General features: G+C 51.0%; 1 protein-coding gene across 1 annotated transcript; it reads right to left on the reverse strand.

Moving 5' to 3' along the window:
* Nucleotides 1-609: 609 nt before the first annotated feature.
* On the reverse strand, nucleotides 610-24217 carry LOC119963797 (retinol dehydrogenase 11-like). The gene is made up of 3 exons (XM_038793087.1): nucleotides 24002-24217; nucleotides 4663-4902; nucleotides 610-1010 (listed from the first exon to the last, which is right to left on the reverse strand). Exons 1-3 carry the CDS (start codon nucleotides 24177-24179, stop codon nucleotides 898-900), a joined length of 531 nt encoding a protein of 176 aa, XP_038649015.1. The 5' UTR covers nucleotides 24180-24217; the 3' UTR covers nucleotides 610-897.
* Between the last annotated feature and the right edge of the window lie 1149 nt (nucleotides 24218-25366).

The following is a 25366-nucleotide window of genomic DNA, read 5'->3' on the forward strand; positions in this document are numbered from 1 at the left end:
GAGGGGTCACAGCCCTGGGGGAAGAGAGGTCCTGACCCCAGTGAGGGGTCACAGTTCGGGGGAAGAGAGGTCCTGACCCCAGTGAGGGGTCACAGCCCTGGGGGAGGAGAGGGCCTGACCCCAGTGAGGGGTCACAGCCCTGGGGGAGGAGAGGGCCTGGCCCCAGTGAGGGGTCACAGCCCTGGGGGAGGAGAGGGCCTGACCCCAGTGAGGGGTCACAGCCCTGGGGGAGGAGAGGTCCTGACCCCAGTGAGGGGTCACAACCCCGGGGAAGGAGAGGTCCTGACCCCAGTGAGGGGTCACAGCCCTGGGGGAGGAGAGGGCCTGACCCCAGTGAGGGGTCACAGTTCCGAGGAAGGTCCTGACCCCAGTGAGGGGTCACAGCTCCGGGGAAATATCTATGTTTCAATAAGACCTGTCATTCTTGAAACTTCAATGAAGACAGGCCCAGCCTGTCCAACCTTTCCTCAGAAGGTAAATGCACCCCCCCTCCCACCCCTCTCCTTCCCAGCTATCAGTTGATGTACCATCAATTGAACGCGAGACGAGTTGCTGGACAAAAGTATGGCTTTAATCAGCTAGATGTTAGCCCTGCGGTCGACTACAGTAAATAGACGACCACCGGGAGTACTGGGTATTTATACCCCGCCCTGGAGGCGGTGTTAACTCAGCCTCTCGACCAATCAGGGAGCCGTCACATGACTGGTCTCAACCAATTGGTCGAGAGGCACATGACCGACCAGGGCCAATGGTAAGCCTGTGTTCTGCACCAATGGCAGGCAGCTATGCAAATCATACCACCACATCAGTTGAGGGAATCTCTCTGAACAGCTCCTGATGCAGAGATGAACTCAGTCAATGGTTTGATATTTCCGGCCTTGTTAGCCCGTATAAGCCTCAGTGACGGGTGAAGCACTCACCCAGCAGCAGGTTGGTCAGGAGGAATGGGCCCAGGTGGTTAGTGGCAACGGTCAGTTCCAACCCCTCAGAAGTGATTGAAGGCTTTAAACCTGAGAGAGAAGAAAATCAGCAACAATTAATCCAAATCTAGCACAGCACCAGTGTCCCAGGTTCAATTCCTGGCTTGGGTCGCTGTCTGTTCCCAGTCTGATCCTGATTCTCACTCACCCCCGACTGTTTCCAGACTGATCCTGGATTCCCGGAAACCCACGCAGACATGGGGAGAACGTGCAGACTCCGCACAGATACTGGCCCAAGCCGGGAATCGAACCTGGGACCCTAAGGCTGTGAAGCAACAGAGCTAACCACTGTGCTACCTTGCCGCCCATAGGTGGATTGGCCACGCTAAATTGCCCCTTAGTGTCGGTTACGATGAGGGGTTATTGGGATTGGGCGGAGAGTGGGACTGGATAGAGTATTTTTTCAGAGGGTTGACACAGACTCGATGGGCCAAATGGCCTCCTTCTACACTTCAGGATTCTATGAATCTACCCATCATACATGCTCAATGATTCAGTCCCTGTCAATGCACTGCTGACCATTTTCACTCTGGATTTCAGCCTAATATCAGACTGGGAACAGAGTGGGAGTGAGACCGGGAATCCAGGATCAGACTGGGAACGGAGTGGGAGTGAGACTGGGAATCCAAGATCAGACTGGGAACGGAGTGGGAGTGAGACTGGGAATCCAGGATCAGACTGGGAACAGAGTGGGAGTGAGACTGGGAATCCAGGATCAGACTGGGAACAGAGTGGGAGTTAGACTGGGAATCCAGGATCAGACTGGGAACAGAACGGGAGTGAGATCAGGAATCCAGGATCAGACTGGGAACAGAGCGGGAGTGAGACCGGGAATCCAGGATCAGACTGGGAACAGAGTGGGAGTGAGTGAGAATCCAAGATCAGACTGGGAACAGAGTGGGAGTGAGACCGGGAATCCAGGATCAGACTGGGAACAGAGTGCGAGTGAGACCGGGAATCCAGGATCAGACTGGGAACAAAGTGCGAGTGAGACCGGGAATCCAGGATCAGACTGGGAACAGAGTGGGAGTGAGTGAGAATCCAGGATCAGACTGGGAACGGAGTGGAGTGAGACTGGGAATCCAGGATCAGACTGGGAACAGAGTGGGAGTGAGACCGGGAATCCAGGATCAGACTGGGAACAGAGTGGGAATGAGACCGGGAATCCAGGATCAGACTGGGTACAGAGTGGGAGTGAGACCGGGAATCCAGGTTCAGACTGGGAACAGAGCGGGAGTGAGACCGGGAATCCAGGATCAGACTGGGAACAGAGTGGGAGTGAGTGAGAATCCAGGATCAGACTGGGGACAGAGTTGGTGTGGGTGAGAATCCAGTTCCTTCACGTGGCTCCACCTTCATTGTCCAACAACTGTCTCCATTCCAATATTTATCCATTTTTGTTTTGAACCCAGTAATTTTATCTCTTTCTATAGCACAATGGTTAGCACAGTAGCTTCAGAGCTCCAGGATCCCAGATTCGATTATCGGCTTGGGTCACTGTCTGTGCGGAGTCTGCACGTTCTTCCCGTGTGTGCGTGGGTTTCCTCCGGGTGCTCCGGTTTCCTTCCACAGTCCAAAGATGTGCAGGTTAGGAGGATTGGCTAAATTGCCCTTAGTGTCCAAAAATGGTGAGGTGGGGTTACTGGGTTGCAGGGATAGGGTGGAGGTGTGGGCTTGGGTAGGGTGCTCTTTCCAAGGGCCGGTGCAGACTTGATGGGCCGAATGGCCTCCTTCTGCACTGTAAATTCTATGATTCTTTTCAAGTCCGTGCCTTCCAGAGAGAATATCAGTGGAATGTATCCCCCAAACCTATTTATTAGCTCAGTTATTTAGGTGGACAGACTGTGAAATATCCTTCAACATTAGTTCAATGCTGCTGTGGTATCCAATATTGCAGAAGTACATGGGGAGTAGGAGCTATCCGATGCCAATCTTCCATTCAGTGAGATGCTGACCCATCTACATTTTCCTGCGTTATCCCCGTATCCCTTTACAATGTGCAAGTGATCAGCCTTGAATGTACTGACTGGGCTGCCACTGGCACCTGGGATAAAGAATTCCAGAGATTCATTACACTCTGAGTGCAGGAATTAAAGTCATAGAGTCAGCACAGAAAGAGGCTCTTTGGCCCATCATGTCAGTGCTGGCCATCAAGCACCTACCGATTCGAATCCCATTTCCCAGCTCTTCATCCCTGGCTTTATTTGCTGTAACGTTTCAACCCCTCATCTCAATGCTTCTTAAATGTTGTGAGGGTTCCCCACCCTTTCAGGCAGCGAGTTCCAGATTCCCACCACCCTCTGGGCGAAAGGTTTTTCCTCAAATCCCCTCCAAACCCCTCCACGGTGGCGCAGTGGTTAGCACTGCTGCCTACGGTGCTGAGGTCCCGGGTACGATCCCGGCTCTGGGTCCCTGTCCGTGTGGAGTTTGCACATTCTCCCCGTGTTTGCGTGGGTTTCGCCCCCACAACCCAACGATGTGCAGGGTAGGTGGGTTGGCCACGCTAAATTGGCCCTTAATTGGAAAAAGTGAATTGGGTACTCTACATTAAAAAATCCCCTCTAAACCTCGTTCCGCTTCATTAAATGTATCCCTCTTGGTTATTGACCCCTCTATTGAGGGAAAAGTTTTCTTCCTATTCACTCCTTGCCTCTCATAATCTTAAAATCCTCAATCCGGTTCCCCCTCAGCCTCCTCTGCTCCAGGGAAAACAACCCCAGCCTATCCAGCTTCTCTCCATGGCTGAAACGCTCCAGCCCGGGCAACATCCTGGTGAATCCCCTCTGCAACCCCTCCAGTCCAATCACATCCTTCCTATAGAGTGGGGAGCAGAACTGCACACCGTGCTCCAGCTGTGACCTACTGAGAGTTTTACACAGCTCCATCAGAACCTCCCTGCTCTTATATTCTATATCTCGCCGAATGAAGGCAAATTCCCCCTCATCTCAGTCCTAAATGGATTATCCCTTGTTCGAGACCCTGCCCCCTGGCTCTCTCAACATCCCCCCCCCCCCCCCAATTACTGCATCTATCCTGTTGCACCCTGAAAATGCTGCATGTTTGAATGGGATCACCTCTTGTTCGCCGAAACCCCAGAGACTACGGGCCCAGTCCGGACAATCCCTCCAGCCCAGCAATTAGTTTGATGAACCTATGCCAGACTACCATAACACTGGGGAATGATCCAAAACGCAATCGAGAATGAGCTGCCCCTGGGGAGCAGAGCCCCATCCCCTTTCCAACTTTCGCCCTTTCGCTTTGTCCCGGCTTCCACATTAAAGACTTTGTAGCGATCGCTGTATGTGTTAATGCCAAGTCAGTACAGACAGACGGTCACTAGATGGCAACACTAACAGGGGCTATATAAGGAGTTTCCCGCTCTCCCTTTGTTTCGTGTGTGTGGAGAACAGCGAGAGTGAAGACGTGATCAGATCAGAGTGTAGTGTATTATCAAAATTAATCTAAACTTACTTATTCGTTTTGCTAATCAAAGTATTAAAGTGCAAGACCTCACAAGTTAATTGTATATCACTCAATAAACATTTTGTCAACATTTGGAAGACTTTGACTATTTCTCATCAGAATTCAATACAACTCGGCAAGACAAAGGAGTAATATTGATATTACAATTTAGTAATATAACATGGTACCAGGGGTGTAAATGTAACAGACTTCACGTTACCTGAGGTGGCTGCGTTATTTACAAGGATGTCCAGCCGTTTCTCCTCCGACTTAATCTGCTCAGTGAACCTGCGCACCGACTCCATCGAGCTGGTGTCCACAATGCGGAGGTGAACATTATTGTTCCCAGTTCTGCGCCGGATCTCCTGCTCTGCCCGCCTTCCTCGTTCCAAACTGCGGCAGGCCAGGATCACACGGGCATTTCTCCGGGCTAGGTCCTGAGCAATGTACCTCCCGATACCTGGGCAAGGGGGTGAAGAAAAAGGCTCGGGTCAACAACATGATGGCGGTTTACGCAACGATTTTCCTTCAGGCAATTGGAGCAAAATTTGAACGTGAAGAGCTTATGGGCAACGGGGGGAGTGGAACTAACTGGGTTGCTCTCCAAAAGAGCTAGCACAGACTGGATGGGCTGCATGGCCTCTCTCTGTGCAGCATGAGTTAATGATTCTAGGAAGGATGAATCTTTAAAACATACCATCCTCTCGCTCACTCAGCTAAATCGCTGGCTTTTAAAGCAGACCAAGCAGGCCAGCAGCACGGTTCGATTCCCGTACCAGCCTCCCCAAACAGGCGCCGGAATGTGGCGACTAGGGGCTTTTCACAGTAACTTAATTGAAGCCTACTCGTGACAATAAGCGATTTTCATTTTTTTCATTTCATTTCACTCTCTCTTGACAACATCCTGTGTAAACGTGCAAAAGTAAACTACCTTTTTAGATTCTGCCTTTGAACATGGTTAATCACCAAATTCAGTTCTAATGTAGCTCGGTTGGGTGAGCCTGCACTCTCCTGCTTCCATCCTCATCTATCGCTTTGTAGGGAGGGGATGATTTGCACTCACTTCCCTTCCTGCTCCTGGGGCTGGATTGCACTGGGGAGGGGGTATCGCTTGCACCGACACCCCTGTAGGCAGGCCAGGATCACACTGTTGTGAAAACTCGGAAGAATATGACATTTGAAACATGAAAGTAACACTGAGAATGTCTGAGGCTTTTAATGAAAGGGAAAAGTCCCACAAGGGGTTAACAGCAGCAACCTGTTTTGAAAACAGATAGGATCTTCATTTTAGTTTACAAGTTAGAAAAGTCCTTTGATCGACTTAAACTCATAAAGTTACATGAAAGGAAACAGTATTTTGCTAATCTTTAAGCAATGAATTATTTTATTGAACAATTAAGAAAAGCAGCCAGAATCTAAAGTGTAAAGATAAGGAACAACTGTTAAATGTGAAAAGTTGCTGATACTGGTAATAAAGTGAAACAACTGATTTACAAATTAAGAAAATTAGAAGGTGACAAGGTCACACTATAGCTTATATTATTTTGCAGTTAAAACATTTTAGAAGATGGACAAGGCAGATAAAGTTAGAGTCAGAGGGGATAACCCTAACATGACATTAGCTTAACGCAAAGATGACCAGGGTCGAATCTGAGAAAACCCATTAAAAAAGACATAAATCCAAAAAAGTGCGAACTAAGACACAGACAAATGAATTACATGTCAAGCAAAGCGAGAAAGTCCCAGTCAGGGATGGTGAGCTGGTGGGGCAGCACGGTGGCCTAGTGGTTAGCACAGTGGCCTCACGGCGCTGAGGTCCCAGGTTCAATCCCGGCTCTGGGTCACTGTCCGTGTGGAGTTTGCACATTCTCCCCGTGTCTGCGTGGGTTTCGCCCCCACAACCCAAAGATGTGCAGAGTAGGTGGATTGGCCACGCTAAATTGCCCCTTAATTGGAAAAAATAATTGGGTAATCTAAATTTATCCAAAAAAAAGGAATGATGAGCTGGTGAGGATGAAGCTGCACTGTCGCTGTTAAAGCAGCGCCACGCTTTTAAACCGATAAAACTTAGCTTTCAAACTGTCAAGCAGGCAGTCTGAAAGGGTGCTGGGGCAGAGGTTAAGGGGCCCCAAATTGCTATAAAAACTGGGGAAAATGAGCAGAGAATTAGAATCTTCCTCGGTGATCGGACGGGCAACATCGACAGACCGAGCAGCCCAGAGAAGCGAGCAGAAGACTTGAAAGTCTGCAACTGGTCCGAACAAGAAAAAGATCTTTTTACCTTTCTGTAAAAGTAGTTATTCTCTTTTAACTTGAAAATAAAGTTAAGTTCAAATTGATAACCTGAAAGAGTGGTTATTATTATTCTCCTTAGAAAGTTTACTTTACTTCACTTGGCAAGCTGGACCCGTGTGTAAGTTACTAAGTGGTAAGTAAATAAAATTCTTCTACGAAGAGATGGGTTCTACCGGGGGATAACTTGAAACACTAGTTTGACCTGAATAGCACCCGCCAAAGTCTGCGTAGGAGTCAGGGAGTGAGAATCCCTGCTCACCATCTGGAATAAACCCACCCTTTTTGGTACAGGGGGAATTCTAAGAATAGAGGTGAGGTAAAAACTACACCCCGCACCTGAACGAAGCTGGTCCCACAGCCAGAATGAGCTGCCACTGGGCAAAACGGGCAAAGGTCAGACTTCCATGCCTCAGCAGGAAGGAATCCTACCCCCCTGGGAGCTGCTGGGCGATCTGATTGGCCGGCAGCCCTGGCAATCCCAGAGCTCAGTATTGGCCACTGCTCGATTGTGGCCAGGGCATCTGGAGTGAGGTGCATCCTGGGGATAGACCTGGCAACCTCGGTAGGAGAGCCTGGGATGCGGGAGAGCCGGTTTTGGACGCCAGGCGAGGAGGAATAAATATCATCTTGGGTGGCCCCAACGTGTACAAGGTATCCCCGATCAGACACTTACTTCCCGCCTTTTGAGCAGTTTGTTTAAAAAAAGACTTGCACACTCCACCCACCTGTACAGGTCAATTGTATCATGGCAGGAGCATTACAACTGTGGGCTGCTAAGGTAGCATTAGACCGAGTGCGGCATCAAGGAGCCCGAGCTAAACTGGGGTCAATGGGATTCAGGGGGAAGACTCTCCGCTGGTTGGAGTCATACCCGGCACAAAGGAAGCTGGTTGTTGGGGTTGGAAGTCAATCATCTCAGCTCCAGGACATCACTGCAGGAGTTCCTCAGGGTAGTGTCCTCGGCCCAGCCACCTTCAGCTGCTTCATCAATGACCTCCCTTCCATCGTAAGGTCAGAAGTGGGGATGTTTGCGGATGACTGCACAATGTTCAGCACCATAATGAAGCATTCCGTGTCGAACTGCAGCAAGACCGGGACAGTACCCAAGCTCGGGCTGACGAGTGGCAAGTTATATTCGAGTCACACAAAGTCCACAGGCCACAAGTTTGCAACGCAAAATTTTGTGTGAGTTTGGGAAGAAGCCAAGTAAGTGCTTGGCTCATTTGACTGGAAAACAGCAGACGCTGAGGTCATCCCCTCTGAGTGTCGGTCGGGTGAGAGGGGGGGAGGTGACTGAAGACTGACGGCTTTTAGGGATTTTTATGCTGAATTATGAAGTGGGGCCTGCCTGGTGATGTGGTGGTAAATGGACAGCTTCTTCCCCGGGGCTCCCTGTGGCTTTGGAGGGGCGTTAGCAGCCACGCCACATAAAATCCTCGGCGTTCCCGACAGAAACGGCCGGGGAATTGCCACATCCGTGGCTGCGCGTACACACGGCGGCCTGCAACGGTATAACATCGCGCTGGCCGCACGCGTACCAGATAGTGCCCCCCCTGTAACCCCCCCCCTCACCACCCACCATCCCCCACCAGTCCCCCCTGCCCCCGGCCAGCGGAACGCCCCCCCCCCCCCCCGACTGTGGCGGCGCTGGACACAGTCGGCAGCCACCACGCGAGGTTGACGAAACCTCAGACCACACGTGTCCCAAGTGGTCAGGAGGTCGGCCCATCGGGGAAGGGCCTTCAGGTGATGTCCTGAGGCTGTCCCAACGGCGGGCGCCGTACTCACCGATGACGCCGTTTTGGAGGGGGTGGAGAATCCGAAAACAGGCTCCGCCCCCGATTTCGGCATCAAAAGGGATTCTCCGCCCAATCGGCAAATGCGACTTCAGTGTTGGCAATCGGAGAATCCCGCCCAATGTTCTCCCGTCGGAGGAGAACATAGAACATAGAACAGTACAGCACATAACAGGCCCTTCGGCCCTCAATGTTGTGCCGAGCCATGATCACCCTACTCAAACCCACGTATCTACCCTATACCCGTAACCCAACAACCCCCCTTAACCTTACTTTTTAGGACACTACGGGCAAGTTAGCATGGCCAATCCACCTAACCCGCACATCTTTGGACTGTGGGAGGAAACCGGAGCACCCGGAGGAAACCCACGCACACACGGGGAGGACGTGCAGACTCCGCACAGACAGTGACCCAGCCGGGAATCGAACCTGGGACCCTGGAGCTGTGAAGCATTTATGCTAACCACCATGCTACCGTGCTGCCCACTAATTGCAGCTGTTTTCCCAACCTGCTGGGGGAGAAAATCGGGATGCAATACCGTACTCCTGCCGTGCCAATTCATGGTCTTGCTGACCCATTCGCATCCTCCTAGGGGACCAGGCTCCGTATTATCTGGGCCCTTGTGATTCTCCAGTCCTCTGGGCCGGGAGTCACGAGAATCACGACAAGCATTTCCCAGCCTGGCCCTGACGTGGTGGAACCTGCCGTGGGAGTTGCATTCCAAGGTTCATCCGAGGCCCAACCTAACCCCCCCCCCCCACAATGCAAGACCTACCCGCCCCATCTCCACCAGACCCCCCGTCACACAGAGAAACCCCTAAATAGGGAGACCAACCCCACAGCGACCAGCTAAATAGGAAGACTCCCCACCGACCCCTGCAGAAAAGAGACTGCTGTCAGGAAGTCCCCCAGAATAGAGACATCACGTCTTCCTTCATGCTGGAGTAACTCTGAAGTGCTCTAACCACAATGTTTACAAACATCAACCACTTCAAGGGGAGTTAAGAGCACTTGAGAGTTACTCAGGCATGAAGAAAGATGAATGAAGCAAGGCTGTAAATATGTGTGAGTAAGTTGTCAATCTGAGTCCAATGAGGGAATTGACTGAATGGCTTACAGTCCAAGGATTTGAGGGGTTAAAACACGGGTCACTGCTTTCTCTTTCCAGGTATTGGCACATGGTGCTTCCTCTGTCTAAGCCAGTAGGTGTATTGCCCAGGTGAGTGTTACAACAGTAAATGTTTTCACTGTCTCTGTCTGGACTGCTCTCTAGCTTCCTAACCGGGGTCCTTTTCTGGGGGGGTCTCTTTATTTATCAGGTCTCTGTGGAGGGGGGGTCCTTTATTAGAGGGTCACTGGGGGGGTCTCATTATTTAGGGGGTCTTTGGGGAAGTGATGGGCAGGTCTTGCATTGTGGGGAGGCAGAGTGGCCCTCGGAAGGCCTTTTGGCTGGGATTTTGGCCAGTATTTTGGCATCTACATTTGGTAGTGAGATGGGTCTGTATGACCCACATTCCGTTGGGTCTTTGTCTTTCTTCGGTATTAGTGAGAGTAGGGCCAGTCAAGGACAGTAGTGGGAAGTTGTGCGAGGAGATAGGAGAGGTGCTAAATGAGTATTTTTCGTCAGTATTCACACAGGAAAAAGACAAAGTTGTCGAGGAGAATACTGAGATACAGGCTACTAGACTAGAAGGAGGAGGTGTTAGCGATTCTGGAAAGTGTGAAAATAGATAAGTCCCCTGGGCCGGATGGGATTTATCCTAGGATTCTCTGGGAAGCTGGGGAGGAGATTGCTGAGCCTTTGGCTTTGATCTTTATGTCATCTTTGTCAACAGGAATAGTGCCAGAGGACTGGAGGACAGCAAATGTTGTCCCCTTGTTCAAGAAGGGGAGTAGAGATAACCCCGGTAACTATAGGCCAGTGAGCCTTACTTCTGCTGTGGGAAAAGTCTTAGAACATAGAACATAGAACATAGAACGATACAGCGCAGTACAGGCCCTTCGGCCCTCGATGTTGCACCAACATGGAAAAAAACTAAAAGCCATCTAACCTACACTATGCCCATATCATCCATATGCTTATCCAATAAACTTTTAAATGCCCTCAATGTTGGCGAATTCACTACTGTTGCAGGTAGGGCATTCCACGGCCTCACCACTCTTTGCGTAAAAAACCTACCTCTGACCTCTGTCCTATACCTATTACTCCTCAATTTAAGGCTAAGTCCCCTCGTGCTAGCCACCTCCATCCGCGGGAGAAGGGTCTCGCTGTCCACCCTATCTAACCCTCTGATCATTTTGTATGCCTCTATTAAGTCACCTCTTAACCTTCTTCTCTCTAACGGAAACAACCTCAAGTCCATCAGCCTTTCCTCATAAGACTTTCCCTCCATACCAGGCAACATCCTGGTAAATCTCCTCTGCACCCGTTCCAAAGCTTCCACGTCCTTCCTATAATGAGGTGACCAGAACTGTACGCAATACTCCAAATGCGGCCGTACTAGAGTTTTGTACAACTGCAACACCTCATGGCTCCGGAACTCAATCCCTCTACCAATAAAGGCCAACACACCATAGGCCTTCTTCACAACCCTATCAACCTGGGTGGCAACTTTCAGGGATCTATGTACATGGACACCGAGATCCCTCTGCTCATCCACACTACCAAGAATTTTACTATTAGCCAAATATTCCGCATTCCTGTTATTCTTTCCAAAGTGAATCACCTCACACTTCTCCACATTAAACTCCATTTGCCACCTCTCAGCCCAGCTCTGCAGCTTATCTATGTCCCTCTGTAACCTGCAACATCCTTCCGCACTGTCTACAACTCCACCGACTTTAGTGTCGTCTGCAAATTTACTCACCCATCCTTCTGCGCCCTCCTCTAGGTCATTTATAAAAATGACAAACAGCAACAGCCCCAGAACAGATCCTTGTGGTACGCCACTCGTAACAGAACTCCATTCTGAACATTTCCCATCAACTACCACTCTCTGTCTTCTTTCAACTAGCCAATTTCTGATCCACATCTCTAAATCACCCTCTTGGAAAGGTTTATAAGAGATAGGATGTATAATCATCTGGAAAGGAATAATTTGATTAGAGATAGTCAACATGGTTTTGTGAAGGGTAGGTTGTGCCTCACAAACCTCATTGAGTTCTTCGAGAAGGTGACGAAACAGGTGGATGAGGGTAGAGCAGTTGATGTGGTGTATATGGATTTCAGTAAAGCGTTTGATAAGGTTCCCCACGGTAGGCTATTGCAGAAAATACAGAGGCTGGGGATTGAGGGTGATTTAGCGGTTTGGATCAGAAATTGGCTAGCTGATAGAAGACAAAGGGTGGTGGTTGATGGGAAATGCTCTGACTGGTGTCCAGTTACTAGTGGTGTGCCACAAGGATCTGTTTTGGGGCCGTTGCTGTTTGTCATTTTTATAAATGACCTGGAGGAGTCCCACATGCGATCGGGTCCCTGTGCTCCAGGGTTTCCCTTTGTCCAGGGGGCACCCAACATGGCCGCCAACGGTGCATCTGCCACGTTGAACTGCCCCAGCACTCCGGGGGCCTGGCTGCTTCTGGGGGTGCTGGCAATTATATGATTTCCCCCTTCGATTTTTTGAGGGGGTGGGCGAAGCTTAGAGAGAGACAGAAAATGGAGTTTGAACAGTGACAGAGAAGGTTGTGGAGGTCACCCAGAGATGTCATGGAGGAAGCTGCTCCAGATACAGACTTTAGAAAAGGGTTTTAAAGGAACTTGACTGACTGCAGCGAATCACTTTGTAAATACAAGTATCATCTTTGCCTGATCATATTAGTGGAATGAGAACTGTATGTTTATTGGACGTATGGTTTAATGGGAACTTATGTGTCAAGGTTAAGAAATTGCATGTAATATGTTAGTGTTAGAATGGAAGTAAAAGTTTAAATATCGTTTTCTTTTCTTTTGTTTTAATAAAGTTTGTTTATAAGATAACCATGCACTATTTCTTATATTATCCCTCCGAGAACGAATCGTTCTTTCTGCATTATCTTAAAACTTGGAAAACGTTATGCGTCTGGTTGAATATCTTGGCCATTGTTTTTTTTAGGAAGCCGAGCCGGCGAGAATGGCAGGGGCACCGGCAGTAAAGCCTCCGGACTCGTACCTTTGCAGGATGCTGCCTCCATCCGCTCCCAAACCAACCCCCTCCCCCACTACCCACTTCCTGACCATCGATATGTTGGCAGCCCAGTAATAGTTAATAAAGGTCGGGAGAGCCAATCCCCCTTCCCCCCGGGCCCATTCCAGGAGTGTACTCTTCACTCTTAGGGTTTTACCCACCCATATAAACCTTGATATCGTCACATTCATACTTCTGAAAAAAAGCCTTTGGGACAAAAATCAGGAGACATTGTAAAAAGAAAAGCAGTCTCGGAAGGACCGTCATCTTCACCGTCTGTTCCCTCCCCGCCAGCGTCAGTGGGAGCAGGTCCCATCTACAGAAATTCCCTCTCATTTGATCCGCTGCTTTGCCCAAATTAAACTTGTGAAGCTGCCCCCAATCCTTGGCCACTTGAATCCCCAAACCCAAACCTGCCTCAAATATCCCCATAGATACTTCCCCCCTTCCCAACCACTTTAAAAGCTAGCTCCTGCAGCCTCCTTTCCTGGCCCCTGTGCCTGAATCACAAACATCTCGCTCTTTCCCATATTTAACTTATAGCCTGAAAATTGCCCAAATACCGCCATGATTTCGGTCACCCCCCCCCCCCCCCCCCCCCGCTTCAACTGGGTCCGTGACATAAAGCAGAAAATCGTCCACAGAGAGAGAGACCCAGTGATCTACCCCCCCCCCCCCCCCCCCCCCCCCCCCCCCACTATACCCCGTCAGGTATTCGCTGCTCTCAGAGCCGTTGCTAAGTGTTCTGTGGCAAACAGTAATGGGGAGCTCGGGCATCCCTGCCTTGTCCCCCGACAAAGACTAAAGTATTCTGACCGAACTCGGTTAGTTCTTACATTTGCCACCGGGGCCTGGTACAGTAGCCGGACCCACTCCACAAATCCCTGCCCAAACCTGCCTAAAATATCCCATAGATACTCCCACTCCACCCGGTCGAAAGCCTTCTCCGCGTCCATGGCAACTACCACCTCAGCCTCGCGCCCCTCCGCTGGCATCATAATTACATGAAAAAGCCGTCTAATGTTGGATGTCAGGTGCCTGCCCTTCACAAATCCCGCCTGATCCTCCCCAATTATCTCCGGGACACAATCCTCTATTCGGGTGGCCAAGATCTTTGCCAATAATTTGGCATCTACATTCAAGAGGGAGATTGGCCTGTACGATCCACAGCTCTCCGGATCTTTGTCCCGCTTCAGGATGAGAGAAATTGATGCCTGTGATAACGTTGGGGGGAGTACTCCCAGCTCATTGGACTCGTTGAAAGCCTTAACCAGGAGCGGCCCTAGTAATCCAGAGAACTTCTGATAAAATTCCACTGGGAACCTATCAGGTCCCGGGGCTTTACCCGATTGCATCGTCCCCCCCAGTCCATCTATCCCCTTCCCAAGCCCAATCGGGCCCCCCAGGGCCTCCACCAGCTCCTCATTTACCTTCGGGAACTCTGGCCTCCCTAGGAATTGATTCATGCCCTCCTCCCCAACCGGGGGTTCCGACTCGTATAGCTGGCTATAAAATTCCCGGAGCACTTCATTCACGGCCCCCGTGTCCGTCACCGTCTTCCCCCTCAAATCCTTTAATTTCCCTATTTCTCTCGCCGCCTCCTGTTTCCTCAGCTGATGTGTCAGGATCCTGCTGGCGTTCTCCCCATGTTCATATATTACCCCTTTTACCTCCTCAGCTGGCCCTCCGCCTTTCCTGTGGGAAGGAGCCCAAACTCCATTTGGAATCTTCGACGCTCCTTCAGGAGTTCCTCATTTGGAGACTCCGAGTATCTCCTGTCCACCTGCAAGATTTCTCCTACCAACCTGTCCAGCTCCGACCGCTCAGTTTTATCCCTGTGGGCTCGAATCAAAATACATTCCCCTCTAATGACCGCTTTCAATGCCTCCCAGACCATCCCAGCCGCAGTGTCTCCCGCGTCATTGATCTTTATGTACCCCCGAATGGCCTCTTCTCACTCACTCACAGATCTCCCCATCCGCTACCTCCACTGTATCTAGGGCGCGATTCTCTGACCCCCACGCCGGGTGGGAGAATCGCGGGAGGGTCGGGTGATTCCCGCCACGCTGCCCTGGCATCCGCACGCGATTCTCCCCCCCCCCGCCCCCCACCCCCCAAAACAGCAGGTCGCGTTTTGCCGCTCGGAGAATCGCCGCTCGCCATTTCTAACGGTCGAGCGGCGATTCTCCGGCCCGGATGGGCCGAGCGGCCTGCCCAACACGACTGGTTCACGCCGGCGCCAACCACACCTGGTCACTGCCGGCGTGAACAGCGTGCGAACGCTGCGTTTGGGGCCTGTGGGGGGGGGGGGGAGGGAGGATCGAGCACCAGGGGGGAGCTCAGTGGGGGTCTGGCCTGCGATCGGAGCCCAGTGATCGGCGGGCCGGCGTCTCTAAGACACTCTTTTCCCTCCGCCGCCCCGCAAGATCAATCCTCCATGTCTTGCGGGGCACCCGCGGGGAGGACGGCAACCGCGCATGCGCCGCAATGCCGGACGCATAATTTAGGCGGCGCTGCTTTGACGCGGGCGCCAAGGCCCGGTGCGCGAAATTGCCGTGGCGCTGCTCCTAGCCCCCCGGAGGGGGGAGAATAGGGGGCGAGGAACGGCCTCCGACGCTGGAGTGAAACACTCCAGTTTTCACTCCGGCGTCGGCACTTAGTCTCCCGAAGGGAGAATCGCGCCCCTAGTCTCCACTGTGGGTGCTGGGACATTTCCGTGTCTGCCCGTAGGTCTATCCAGTGTGATGCACGATCTGAGACCACAATTGCTGAGTATTCGGTGTCCTCAAACCCTGCTAACAGTGTTTTATCCAGCACGAAGAAATCTAACCTGGAGTACGCCTTATGTACACGGGAGCAGAATGAATATTCCCTGCTCCTTGGTCTCTCAAACCTCCACGGATCCACCCCTCCCATGCGCTCCATGAACCCCCTCAGTTCCTTTGCCCTGGCTTCCCAGACCTAGCACTCGATCGGTCCAATATCAGGTCCAGGATCGTATTAAAGTCACCCCTCATGATCAGCCGGTGGGAGTCAAGGTCTGGGATCTTCCCCAGCACCTTCCTGATAAACGCGACATCATCCCAGTTTGGGGCATATATATTCCCAGCACCATTGCCATTCCCTCTCGCTTCCCGCTAACCGGAATAAATCTGATGCCCGGGTCTACCTCTGTCCTCCCCACCTCCAATGTCACCCTTTTATTAATCAGGATGGTCACCCCCCTTGTTTTAAAGTCCAGTCCTGAATGAAACACTTGCCCCACGCATCCCTTCTTTAATCTAATTCGGTCTCCCAGATTCAGGTGTGTCTCCTGTAACATAGCCACGACCGCTTTTAGCTGTCTCAGGTGGGCGAACACACGAGCTCTCTTAACCGGCCCGTTCAGTCCATGAACATTCCATGTCACCAGTCTGGTCGGGGGGGCTCTTGCCGCCCCCCCCCCCTCCCCTGTCGGTCAGCCATGACCTTTCCTGGGACAGCTCCTAGCCCGTGTTCCGCACCTCACATGATCCGCCCCTCGGTGGCGACCGCCACCTGATCTCCATCTTCAGTCTCCTAACTGTCCCTTACCCATCAGCAGTAACCCCCCTCCTGCCACCCCTCCCTCACACTTCGTCTTTCCTCAGCTCTCCCCCCACTTTGCTCCAGTGAAATAGCTATCCACCTAGCTCAGCATTTCCCACCCTCTGGCGTCAAAACACCTGCCGTATGCCAGATTCTATCGCACCTAAAAATAACACAAGCATTCAGCACAGTGACAACAATCCCAAAAAGCAAACATACCCTCCCCCAACGCACAGGCAACGAGGCCAACCCCTCCCCCTTTAACCAATTCTTATCTGTCCCCTTCAAACAGAATCAAACACAATAGAAGAAACTTCAAGCAGTTTGAGCAAAATTATGCATGCAAGAATCAACCATCTTTCTTACAGAAAACCCCCCGTCGCTACTTAAAAGTCTTTTCCTCTGCAATCCAGTACATAAAGCAGTAAATCAAAATCAAATTACACAAGAAGAGAAAACAAAAAACCTTTTCTTCCCGAACATCGCAGCTTAACTCACAAACTTAGAAAGACTGAAATTTTAAACAAGATAAAACAAAACATAGAACTATTTTTCTCTCCTCCCCCCAACATTATCCCTTCATGCAAACGTAGTCCACCGCAGTTAGAATTTAAAAGTCCTTCAGCCAGATTATTGTCTTTCATAAAAGTAGCCCCCTGATCCGGACAGTTAAAGTACAGCTCCCAATTCTGGTCAGTCACCCAAAGACGCGCCGGGTATAACAGTACGAATTTTATGTCTTTCTCAAACAGGGCCGCCTTAACTTTGTTGAAACTTGCTCTCCTCTTTGCGAGTTCTGGTCCCCAGTCTTGGTGCACCCGGATCTCTGATTCTTCCCACATGTGCCGTTTCATCTGCCTGGCCCACTTCATGATACGCTCCTTGTCGAGGAATCGATGTAACCTCAACACCATGACCCTCGGGGGGTCACGACCCTGGGGCTTACGTACGCGCACCCTATGCGCCCGGTCTACCTCCCGCGGCTTGTCAAACACATCGGCCCCGACCATCTCCTGCAACACCTTCCCCACATACGTACCGGCATCTGATCCCTCCTCTCCCCCTGGCAGCCCGACGATTCGGATATTTTGCCTGCGTTCTCCAAGTCTTCTACTTTATCCAGCAGTCTTTCCTGTCCATCCTGTAGTGTGCTAATTTCCAAAGCCATTGCCGTGGACTCCTCCTCTCAGTCAGTCGCCAGCCCCTGCAGCTTTAGAATCTCCTGTCCCTGGGTCGTCATTTTCTCCTCCGCCCAGTCAACCACCTCCTTAACCGAGGCTATCATCTGGGTTATGTCATCTGCATACTCCTTGCGATGCCGGGCAAACTTCTCATCCAGGTACTCGACCCATTGCTCCATCGGCCAGCGAGCTGGCGTGGACACGCTTTGTCTCGTTACCATTGAGCTCGATGACCTCTGAACCTCGCTTTCACTCATCTTTTGGTTTCTTCTTTTGCGACTCTTATTTGGACACGATTCCTTTTCCTTTCCTTTCGATCAACTTATGTTGAGAAATTTCCTGAAAACTCCGGCTTAAACACCATTAAAAAAACCACTAAGGGCGAGGGCTGCTGGATGTGCGACCGTTTACCCCATGGCTGAAGTCACCACCGGAAGTCACCTTGGCCATTGTGAAATGAATGAAAAATGAAAACCGCTTGTTGTCACGAGTAGGCTTCAAATGAAGTTACTGTGAAAAGCCCCTAGTCGCCACATTCCGGCGCCTGTTCGGGGAGGCTGGTACGGGAATCGAACCGTGCTGCTGGCCTGCCTTGGTCGGCTTTAAAAGCCAGTGATTTAGCCCAGTGAGCTAAACCAGCCGGACGGACCAGGCGTTCATAACTCAACACATCACATCCTATCGTGCTTTGGTAAATTCGTTTTACTGCTGGGCAGATCCATGAAAAATATCCATGAGAAATCCATGATTAACAAGGGGATCAGGGATCACAGGGATGACGGAGCAGGCTAGATGGGCTGAATGGCCTAATTCTGCTCCTATATCTAATGGTATTATGGTCTGATGGTCTAATTTGAGATGATGGGGTGGAGTAGAGGTGGGGGTGTGGAGGAGGATTGGGGGGGGGGGGGTGAGGCCGAGGGTGGGTGGGGGGGGGGAGGGGGGTGAGGCCGGGGGGGGGGGGGGGGGGGGGTGTTTAATTAATAATGGGAAAAGTGGAAAGATAAGATTGTAATGTGTTCTGTCAACATTTAATGCATCACAGATATCGCTGCCCAAGACAATGTAAATTCCATCATAAAGGCGACACATATTTATGTATTGCGAGATCACGACTTCGACAATAAGACCGTAAGAACATATGAAATAGGAACAGGAGTAGGCCATTCGGCCCCTCGAGCCTGCTCTGCCATTCAATAGGATCATGGCTGATCCGACATTGCCCACGTCCACTTTCCTGCCCTTACCCCGTAACCCTTGATTCCCTCACTGATCAAAAATCTATCTCAGCCTTAAATATACACAAGGACTCTGCTCCCAAAGCTCTCTGTGGTAAGGAGATCCAAAAATTCACAACCCTCAGAGAGGAAATTCCTCCTCGTCCCAGTGTAACATTGGCACCCCTTTATTCTCAGACTCTGCCCTCTGGTCCTGGACTCTCCGACAAGGGGAAACAGCCTCTCAGCATTTACCGCCTCCAGTCCCTATTTGTTTCCGTGAGTTCACCTCTCATTCTTGTAAATTCCAATGAGTAGGGTCCCAACCTGTTTAACCTTTGCTCAGAAGACAATCCCTCCATTCCGGGGACCATCCGAGTGAACCTTCTCTGAACCGCCTTGAATTAAATGATGGGCTTGATTCTCGGACTCCAACTGCCGGTGGCAGTGAGGGGGAGGATCCGAGAATTCCGACCTCGGGTCACTGTCTGTGTGGAGTCTGCACGTTCTCCCCGTGTCTGTGTGGGTTTCCTCCGGGTGCTCCGGTTTCCTCCCGCAGTTCAAAGACGTGCAGGTTAGGTGGATTGGCCATGATAAATTGCCCTTAGTGACCAAAAACGTTAGGAGGGGTTATTGGGTTACGGGGATAGGATGGAAGTGAGGGCTTAAGTGGGTCGGTGCAGATTCTATGGGCCGAATGGCCTCCTTCTACACTGTATACTCTAGGTTCTAAAAGTGAGATCTTCCTGGTGAACCCACAAAGGGGGGGGGGGGGGGGGGGGCAAAGCCTTTTTCAACTCACTGGACAAATTAAATGAAATGAAATGAAAATCGCTTATTGTCACAAGTAGGCTTCAATGAAGTTACTGTGAAACGCCCCTAGTCGCCACATACTGGCGCCTGTTCGGGGAGGCCGGTACGGGAATTAATCATGGCATTTGTATGGGGGGGGAAGAAATGCTGGGATCCCAAAGAAGGTCCTACAGAAAACAACGTCCAGGGGGGGTGGCTAGCACTCCCAAACCTACAATTCTACCATTGGCGGCAACAGCCGAGCGAGTAAGGGGATGGATCCAGGAGCCAGAAGCTGAGTGGGTGCGTGCGGAGGAGGCCTCCTGCATGGGGACCTCCCTCCGGGCCCTCGCCACGGCAGCACTCCCATCCCCACCCAAACAACACTCCAGCAGCCCGGTGCTGATAGCCACCCTCCAGACATGGAACCAACTGCGGCAGCAATTTGGCCTGACCAAACTGTCCGACAAAGCCCCCATCAGCAACAACCATAGGTTCACACCAGCACTGACTGACACCACCTTTAAAAAGTGGAGACATGACGGGGGACACTGACAGTCAGGGTCACATCACTGGACCAACTGACAGAGAAATTCCAGCTAGCTAGGGGCAACGAACTAAGGTACCTGCAACTTAAAAACTTCCTCCGGAAGGAGACAAGGACATACCCACGACCACCACGACAGACACTATTAGAAGGGCTCCTGGACACAAACATTCTAGGTAAAGGAAATTGTAGCGACATGTACGAATGACTGGTGGAGAGGGTCGACACCGTACTGGACATGTCGAGGAAGAAATGAGAGGAAGACCTTGTATTGGCCTTGTGTCTGAATAAAGCTCGTAGTCTTACAGTTGAAGTAGATGCTTTATTGTGTGAGTTCATTCTCTATCCAGCCTGTCTGTGTCCTGCTCACCAGCTGCCATTCCTGTGTCCTCTGACTTCCTGCCTGCCCATTATATACATCGCCGGTGCTCCCTCTAGTGGTTACTTCATTGTAGTGTATTTACATTAACCCCTTGTGTAAATACAGTGATACATATCACGACAGACCTGGGGCTCGAAGTAAGGTGAGACTCTGGAGTGAAGCACTGCATAGGGTCAACTCCACCTCCGCGTGTGCAAGGCTCAGCCTGACGCAACTAAAGGTGGTACATAGAGCCCACTTAACAAGAACCCGAATGAGTAGGTTCTTCCCGGAGGTGGAGGATAGATGTGAACGGTGCCAAGTAGGCCCGGCCAACCACGCCCACATGTTCTGGTCTTGCCCCAGACTTGTGGAGTACTGGACAGCCTTCTTCGAGGCTATGTCCAAAGTGGTGGGGGTGAGGGTGGAGCCATGGCCGATAGTGGCGGTCTTCGGGGTTTCAGACCAGCCAGATCTATTCCTGGGGAGGAGGGCGGACGCCCTTGCCTTTGCCTCCCTGATCGCCCGCCGTAGAATCCTGTTTGGCTGGCGGTCAGCAGCACCTCCCAGAGCTGCAGACTGGCTGTCCGACCTCTCGGAATCTCTTCAAATTGAGAAAATCAAACTCGCCATCCGATGGCTTCTTCAGAACATGGGAGCCATTCACCCAACTGTTCCGGGGCTTGTTTGTGGCCAACAAACAGGCTGATAAATAACCAAGTAGCCAAGAGCCAGGGGAAAGTAGCCAAAACATGAGAAAAGAGAAGGAAGGAGGGAAAGATCCAGGAGGGCGGGGGAGCAGTGCAAGAGGGGATAGATAAACACAATAGAATAGAAAGGTGACCTACAAGGAGGGAGAGGGGGAAGGGGGGGGGGGGGAGAAGGAAGGGCAGGGGGGCAAAGAACAATAGAGGGGAACCAGAGAGGGGGGGGGGGAAAGATGAGGGGACACAAACTGGAAGAAATGACAACGACCATGACAAACACAGCAACAGAGAGTGACACAGTACAGGAGGAGGAAACGACGAACGGCCGAAGCAGAGGCAAATGCACAACAACAGGAAAAACCGACCGGGGGAAGCAAGCAACATCAGGGGCATCACCCAGCAGCCCCCCCCCCCCCCCGCCCCCCCCCCCCCCCCCAACCCCCCGCCCCCCCTGTGTTGTTTGTACTCTGTTTAACAAAAAACCGGAAGAATACACAAGACGTGTGTACAGGTATACTGTAATTGTCTCTCCAGGTCTCTCCGGTACCTTGATGTATATACACTTCCCCAGCTTTTACCCCACCCCCACAATTTGTTTGCTTTTTTTTACTTTTTATTTACGTCATTTTGCTAATTATATAGCGTTGTTGCTTTTTTTACATAGAATTTACAGTGCAGAAGGAGGCCATTCGGCCCATCGAGTCTGCACCGGCTCCTGGAAAGAGCATCCTACCCAAGGTCAACACCTCCACCCTATCCCCATAACCCAGTAACCCCACCCAACACTAAAGGCAATTTTGGGCACTGAGGGCAATTTAGCATGGCCAATCCACCTAACCTGCACATCTTTGGACTGTGGGAGGAAACCGGAGCACCCGGAGGAAACCCACACACACACGGGGAGGATGTGCAGACTCCGCACAGACAGTGACCCAAGCCGGATTCGAACCTGGGACCCTGGAGCTGTGAAGCAATTGTGCTATCCACAATGCTACCGTGCTTTTATCTTGTTTATATTATCTTCTCATTTTGTATTATGTGGTAACTATAAACTGGATTTGACTGATGGATTTATTTAATTTGGATGTTGTTTGGGGAAAAGGGGAGTCTTTAGGAATCCAAGGATTGTAGACAATATTTAGCAACAAGGATTCTACATAAACTGTGTGTGTGTTTAGTAATTGTGATGGGAGCGGTGTTTTCAGAACCCCAAAGTGTATTATGGAGTTCAACCAACCTCTCCCTTTAATGTATTGTTGCTTTTGAAGCACACGGCTTGTTCCCCAGGTGTGGTATTACAATTATGGACATGTGGGTTTTTAAACACAAAACAATGTTTATTCCAGGAACTCAACTTAACCTTTTCAAATAAACATTGGATCCCTTAACAGCCCTTTCTTCAAAGATAACCCCGAAAATAATACAACACTAAATAATCCCTCAAAATGTTCCTTCAAACCTCCAAAAGACTTCACCTTTAACAACAGGAACACACCAGATTAAAGACATTACTAAGATGATCTTAAATCACCCAAATGATTCAGAGATAGTCTTTCCTGGCAGAGATCACAGCAGATCCATCTCACTGCAAACACAGACACACCCAAGCTCTTTTCCTCAAAACCGGCTTTCTCCTTTCAAACAGCTCACAGCAAACCAGCCAGGCACTTTTCAGCTGCTCTCTCTCAAACTGAAACTAAAGCCAGAAGTGAGCTCAGTTCCCCCCACCCTCTGACATCACTTCAGTAATATGAGCTGCTCCATTTCTTAAAGATACATTGCTGAAACATCCATTTCTTAAAAGTACTCTCACATGACATAATTCATATACATAATTGGCTAGTGTGCGGTAATCCTGTCCGTGTGCAGTTGTCTTTTCTTTAATTTAATAAATAGTCTTTAATAATTGCTGCACGATGACTGGACTATTATTCTTCGCACATCATTACAAAAACAACAGCATGGCAGCCCCATGATCTGGTGTTTCAACTTGAGATACCCTCGCTGATATCATCGGCGTGACATTCCTGACACGATAGAGATATGGGTCGGGATTCTCCCCTACCCGGCGGGGCAGGGGGTCCCGGCGTAGCAGAGTGGCGCCAACCACTCCGGCATCGGGCCTCCCCAAAGGTGCAGAATTCTCCGCACCTTTAGGGGCTAGGCCTGTGCCGGAGTGGTTGGCGCCATGCTGACTGGCGGCAAAATCGGTGCCAAAGGCCTTTGACGCCTGCCGCCCAGCATCGGGGCTGGCTGAAAGGCCTTCGCCGGTGACACACTGGGGCATGCGCGGTGGGGGGGGTTCTCTTCCACCTCCACCATGGTGGAGGCCGTGGTGGTGGCGGAAGAAAAAGAGTGCCCCCACGGCACTGGCCCACCCGCCGATTGATGGGCCCCGATCGCGGGCCAGGCCACCGTGGGGGAATCCCCCGGGGTCCGATCACCCCGTGACCCCCCAGGACCCCGGGGCCCGCTCGCGCCGCCTGCTCCCGCCGGCACCAGAGGTGCTCCGATTCACGCCGGCGGGAGAGGCCTGTCAGCGGCGGGACTTCGGCCCATCGCGGGCCGGAGAATTGCCGCGGGGGGGGGGGGGCCCGCCGATCGGCGCGCCGTGATTCCCGCCCCCGCCGATTCCTGGGTGGCGGAAACTTCCGGCCACGGCGGGGGTGGGATTTACGCCGGCCCTGGGCGATTCCCCGACCCTGCGGGGGGGTCGGAGAATTCCGCCCATGCAACGAGAGAAAGAGAAAAGGTCTGAACCAGCATTGGAGCTTTGGTTTAATATTTGATCTGCAGGACAGCACCTTTGTCAATGCAGCAGACCCTTCACACGGAAAGACAGGGCTAAGGTCGAGGATCAGGATTGAGCCTGAGAGCTCTGAATCAGGAAGGAATGTATTACTGGCTGAGCAACGATGATATAAACTCTTACCTGTATTAGCTCCAGTGACAATGGCCGTTTTGCCATTGAGATCCACTGGGCAGTCTCTGGTCCTCCACCATCCTCTCCGTTGCAACCTGACAACGAGAAACAGGACAATGGAAACTGTGAACCAGACAGGGTGAGCGGCCAGAGAAAGGAGCTGGGCGAAGAGCAGAGAGAGCTCCATGAATTCAGCTCAGCCTGACAGTGCAGAGTCTAACTTCATGTCCAGAGGGGAATGTTTACTCAACGTTTAGCGATTAACTTGCGATTTGGAAACTTTTACTGGAGCCTGAGGTAGACGGCAATGAAAATTTTAGGTAAAGCAGCAACTTCATAGCATTGGAAATAAGCCAGAGCCTCCTGTGAGAACAGATACTGAAGTGAGGGTCAGAATAGGCAAACGGGCAGATTTGTGGCAGGTGGAATTCAATGTCTGTTTTGGAGCAAGAGAAGGATAGAGCAGGATACCTTCTGATTGGAAATAGGTCAGGTACAGTCGATGTCCAAAGAAATTTGGGGGTTCAGGTGCCGAATCCTTAAAATGTCACAAACAAGAGCAGGAAAAGGTTAATAGTATGCCAGTCTTTATATAATAATAACTTATTGTCACGAGTAGGCTTCAATGAAGTTACTGTGAAAAGCCCCTAGTCGCTACATTCCAGTGCCTGTTCGGGGAGGCTGGTACGGGAATCAAACCCACGCACAGCCTTGTTCTGCAAAACAAGCCAGCTATTTAGTCCAGTGTGCTAAACCAGCCCCAATATCAAGGTGAATGGAGTATAAAGACACAAGGGTTATGCTGCAGCTATGCAAAACCCTGTTAGACTCCACTTGGATTACTGTGAGCAGTTCTCCGCACCACACCTTACAAAGGATTATTGGTTATGACAACAGAGTTACTGATGGTGACAACAGAGTTACTGGTGGTGACAGCAGCATTGCTGGTGGTGACAGCAGAGTTACTGATGGTGACAGCAGAGTTACTGACGGTGACAGCAGAGTTACTGATGGTGACAGCAGAGTTACTGATGGTGACAGCAGCATTACTGATGGTGACAGCAGAGTTACTGATGGTGACAGCAGCATTACTGATGGTGACAGCAGAGTTACTGATGGTGACAGCAGAGTTACTGATGGTGACAGCAGAGTTACTGATGGTGACAGCAGCATTACTGATGGTGACAGCAGAGTTACTGATGGTGACAGCAGCGTTACTGATGGTGACAGCAGAGTTACTGATGGTGACAGCAGTATTACTGATGGTGACAGCAGAGTTACTGATGGTGACAGCAGCATTACTGATGGTGACAGCAGAGTTACTGATGGTGACAGCAGAGTTACTGATGGTGACAGCAGAGTTACTGATGGTGA

Source organism: Scyliorhinus canicula, chromosome 3, assembly GCF_902713615.1.
Source record: "Scyliorhinus canicula chromosome 3, sScyCan1.1, whole genome shotgun sequence".
Taxonomy (NCBI): domain Eukaryota; kingdom Metazoa; phylum Chordata; class Chondrichthyes; order Carcharhiniformes; family Scyliorhinidae; genus Scyliorhinus; species Scyliorhinus canicula.

Excerpts from the sequence above, each read along its gene's own strand:
- LOC119963797 (XM_038793087.1), bottom strand. The coding sequence starts at position 24,179 with ATGGAGCTCTCTCTGCTCTTCGCCCAGCTCCTTTCTCTGGCCGCTCAC. Across the intron at positions 4,903-24,001 it reads TGTCACTGGAGCTAATACAG|GTATCGGGAGGTACATTGCT; the intron begins GTAAGAGTTTAT and ends CCCCTTGCCCAG. Across the intron at positions 1,011-4,662 it reads AAATAACGCAGCCACCTCAG|GTTTAAAGCCTTCAATCACT; the intron begins GTAACGTGAAGT and ends CTTCTCTCTCAG.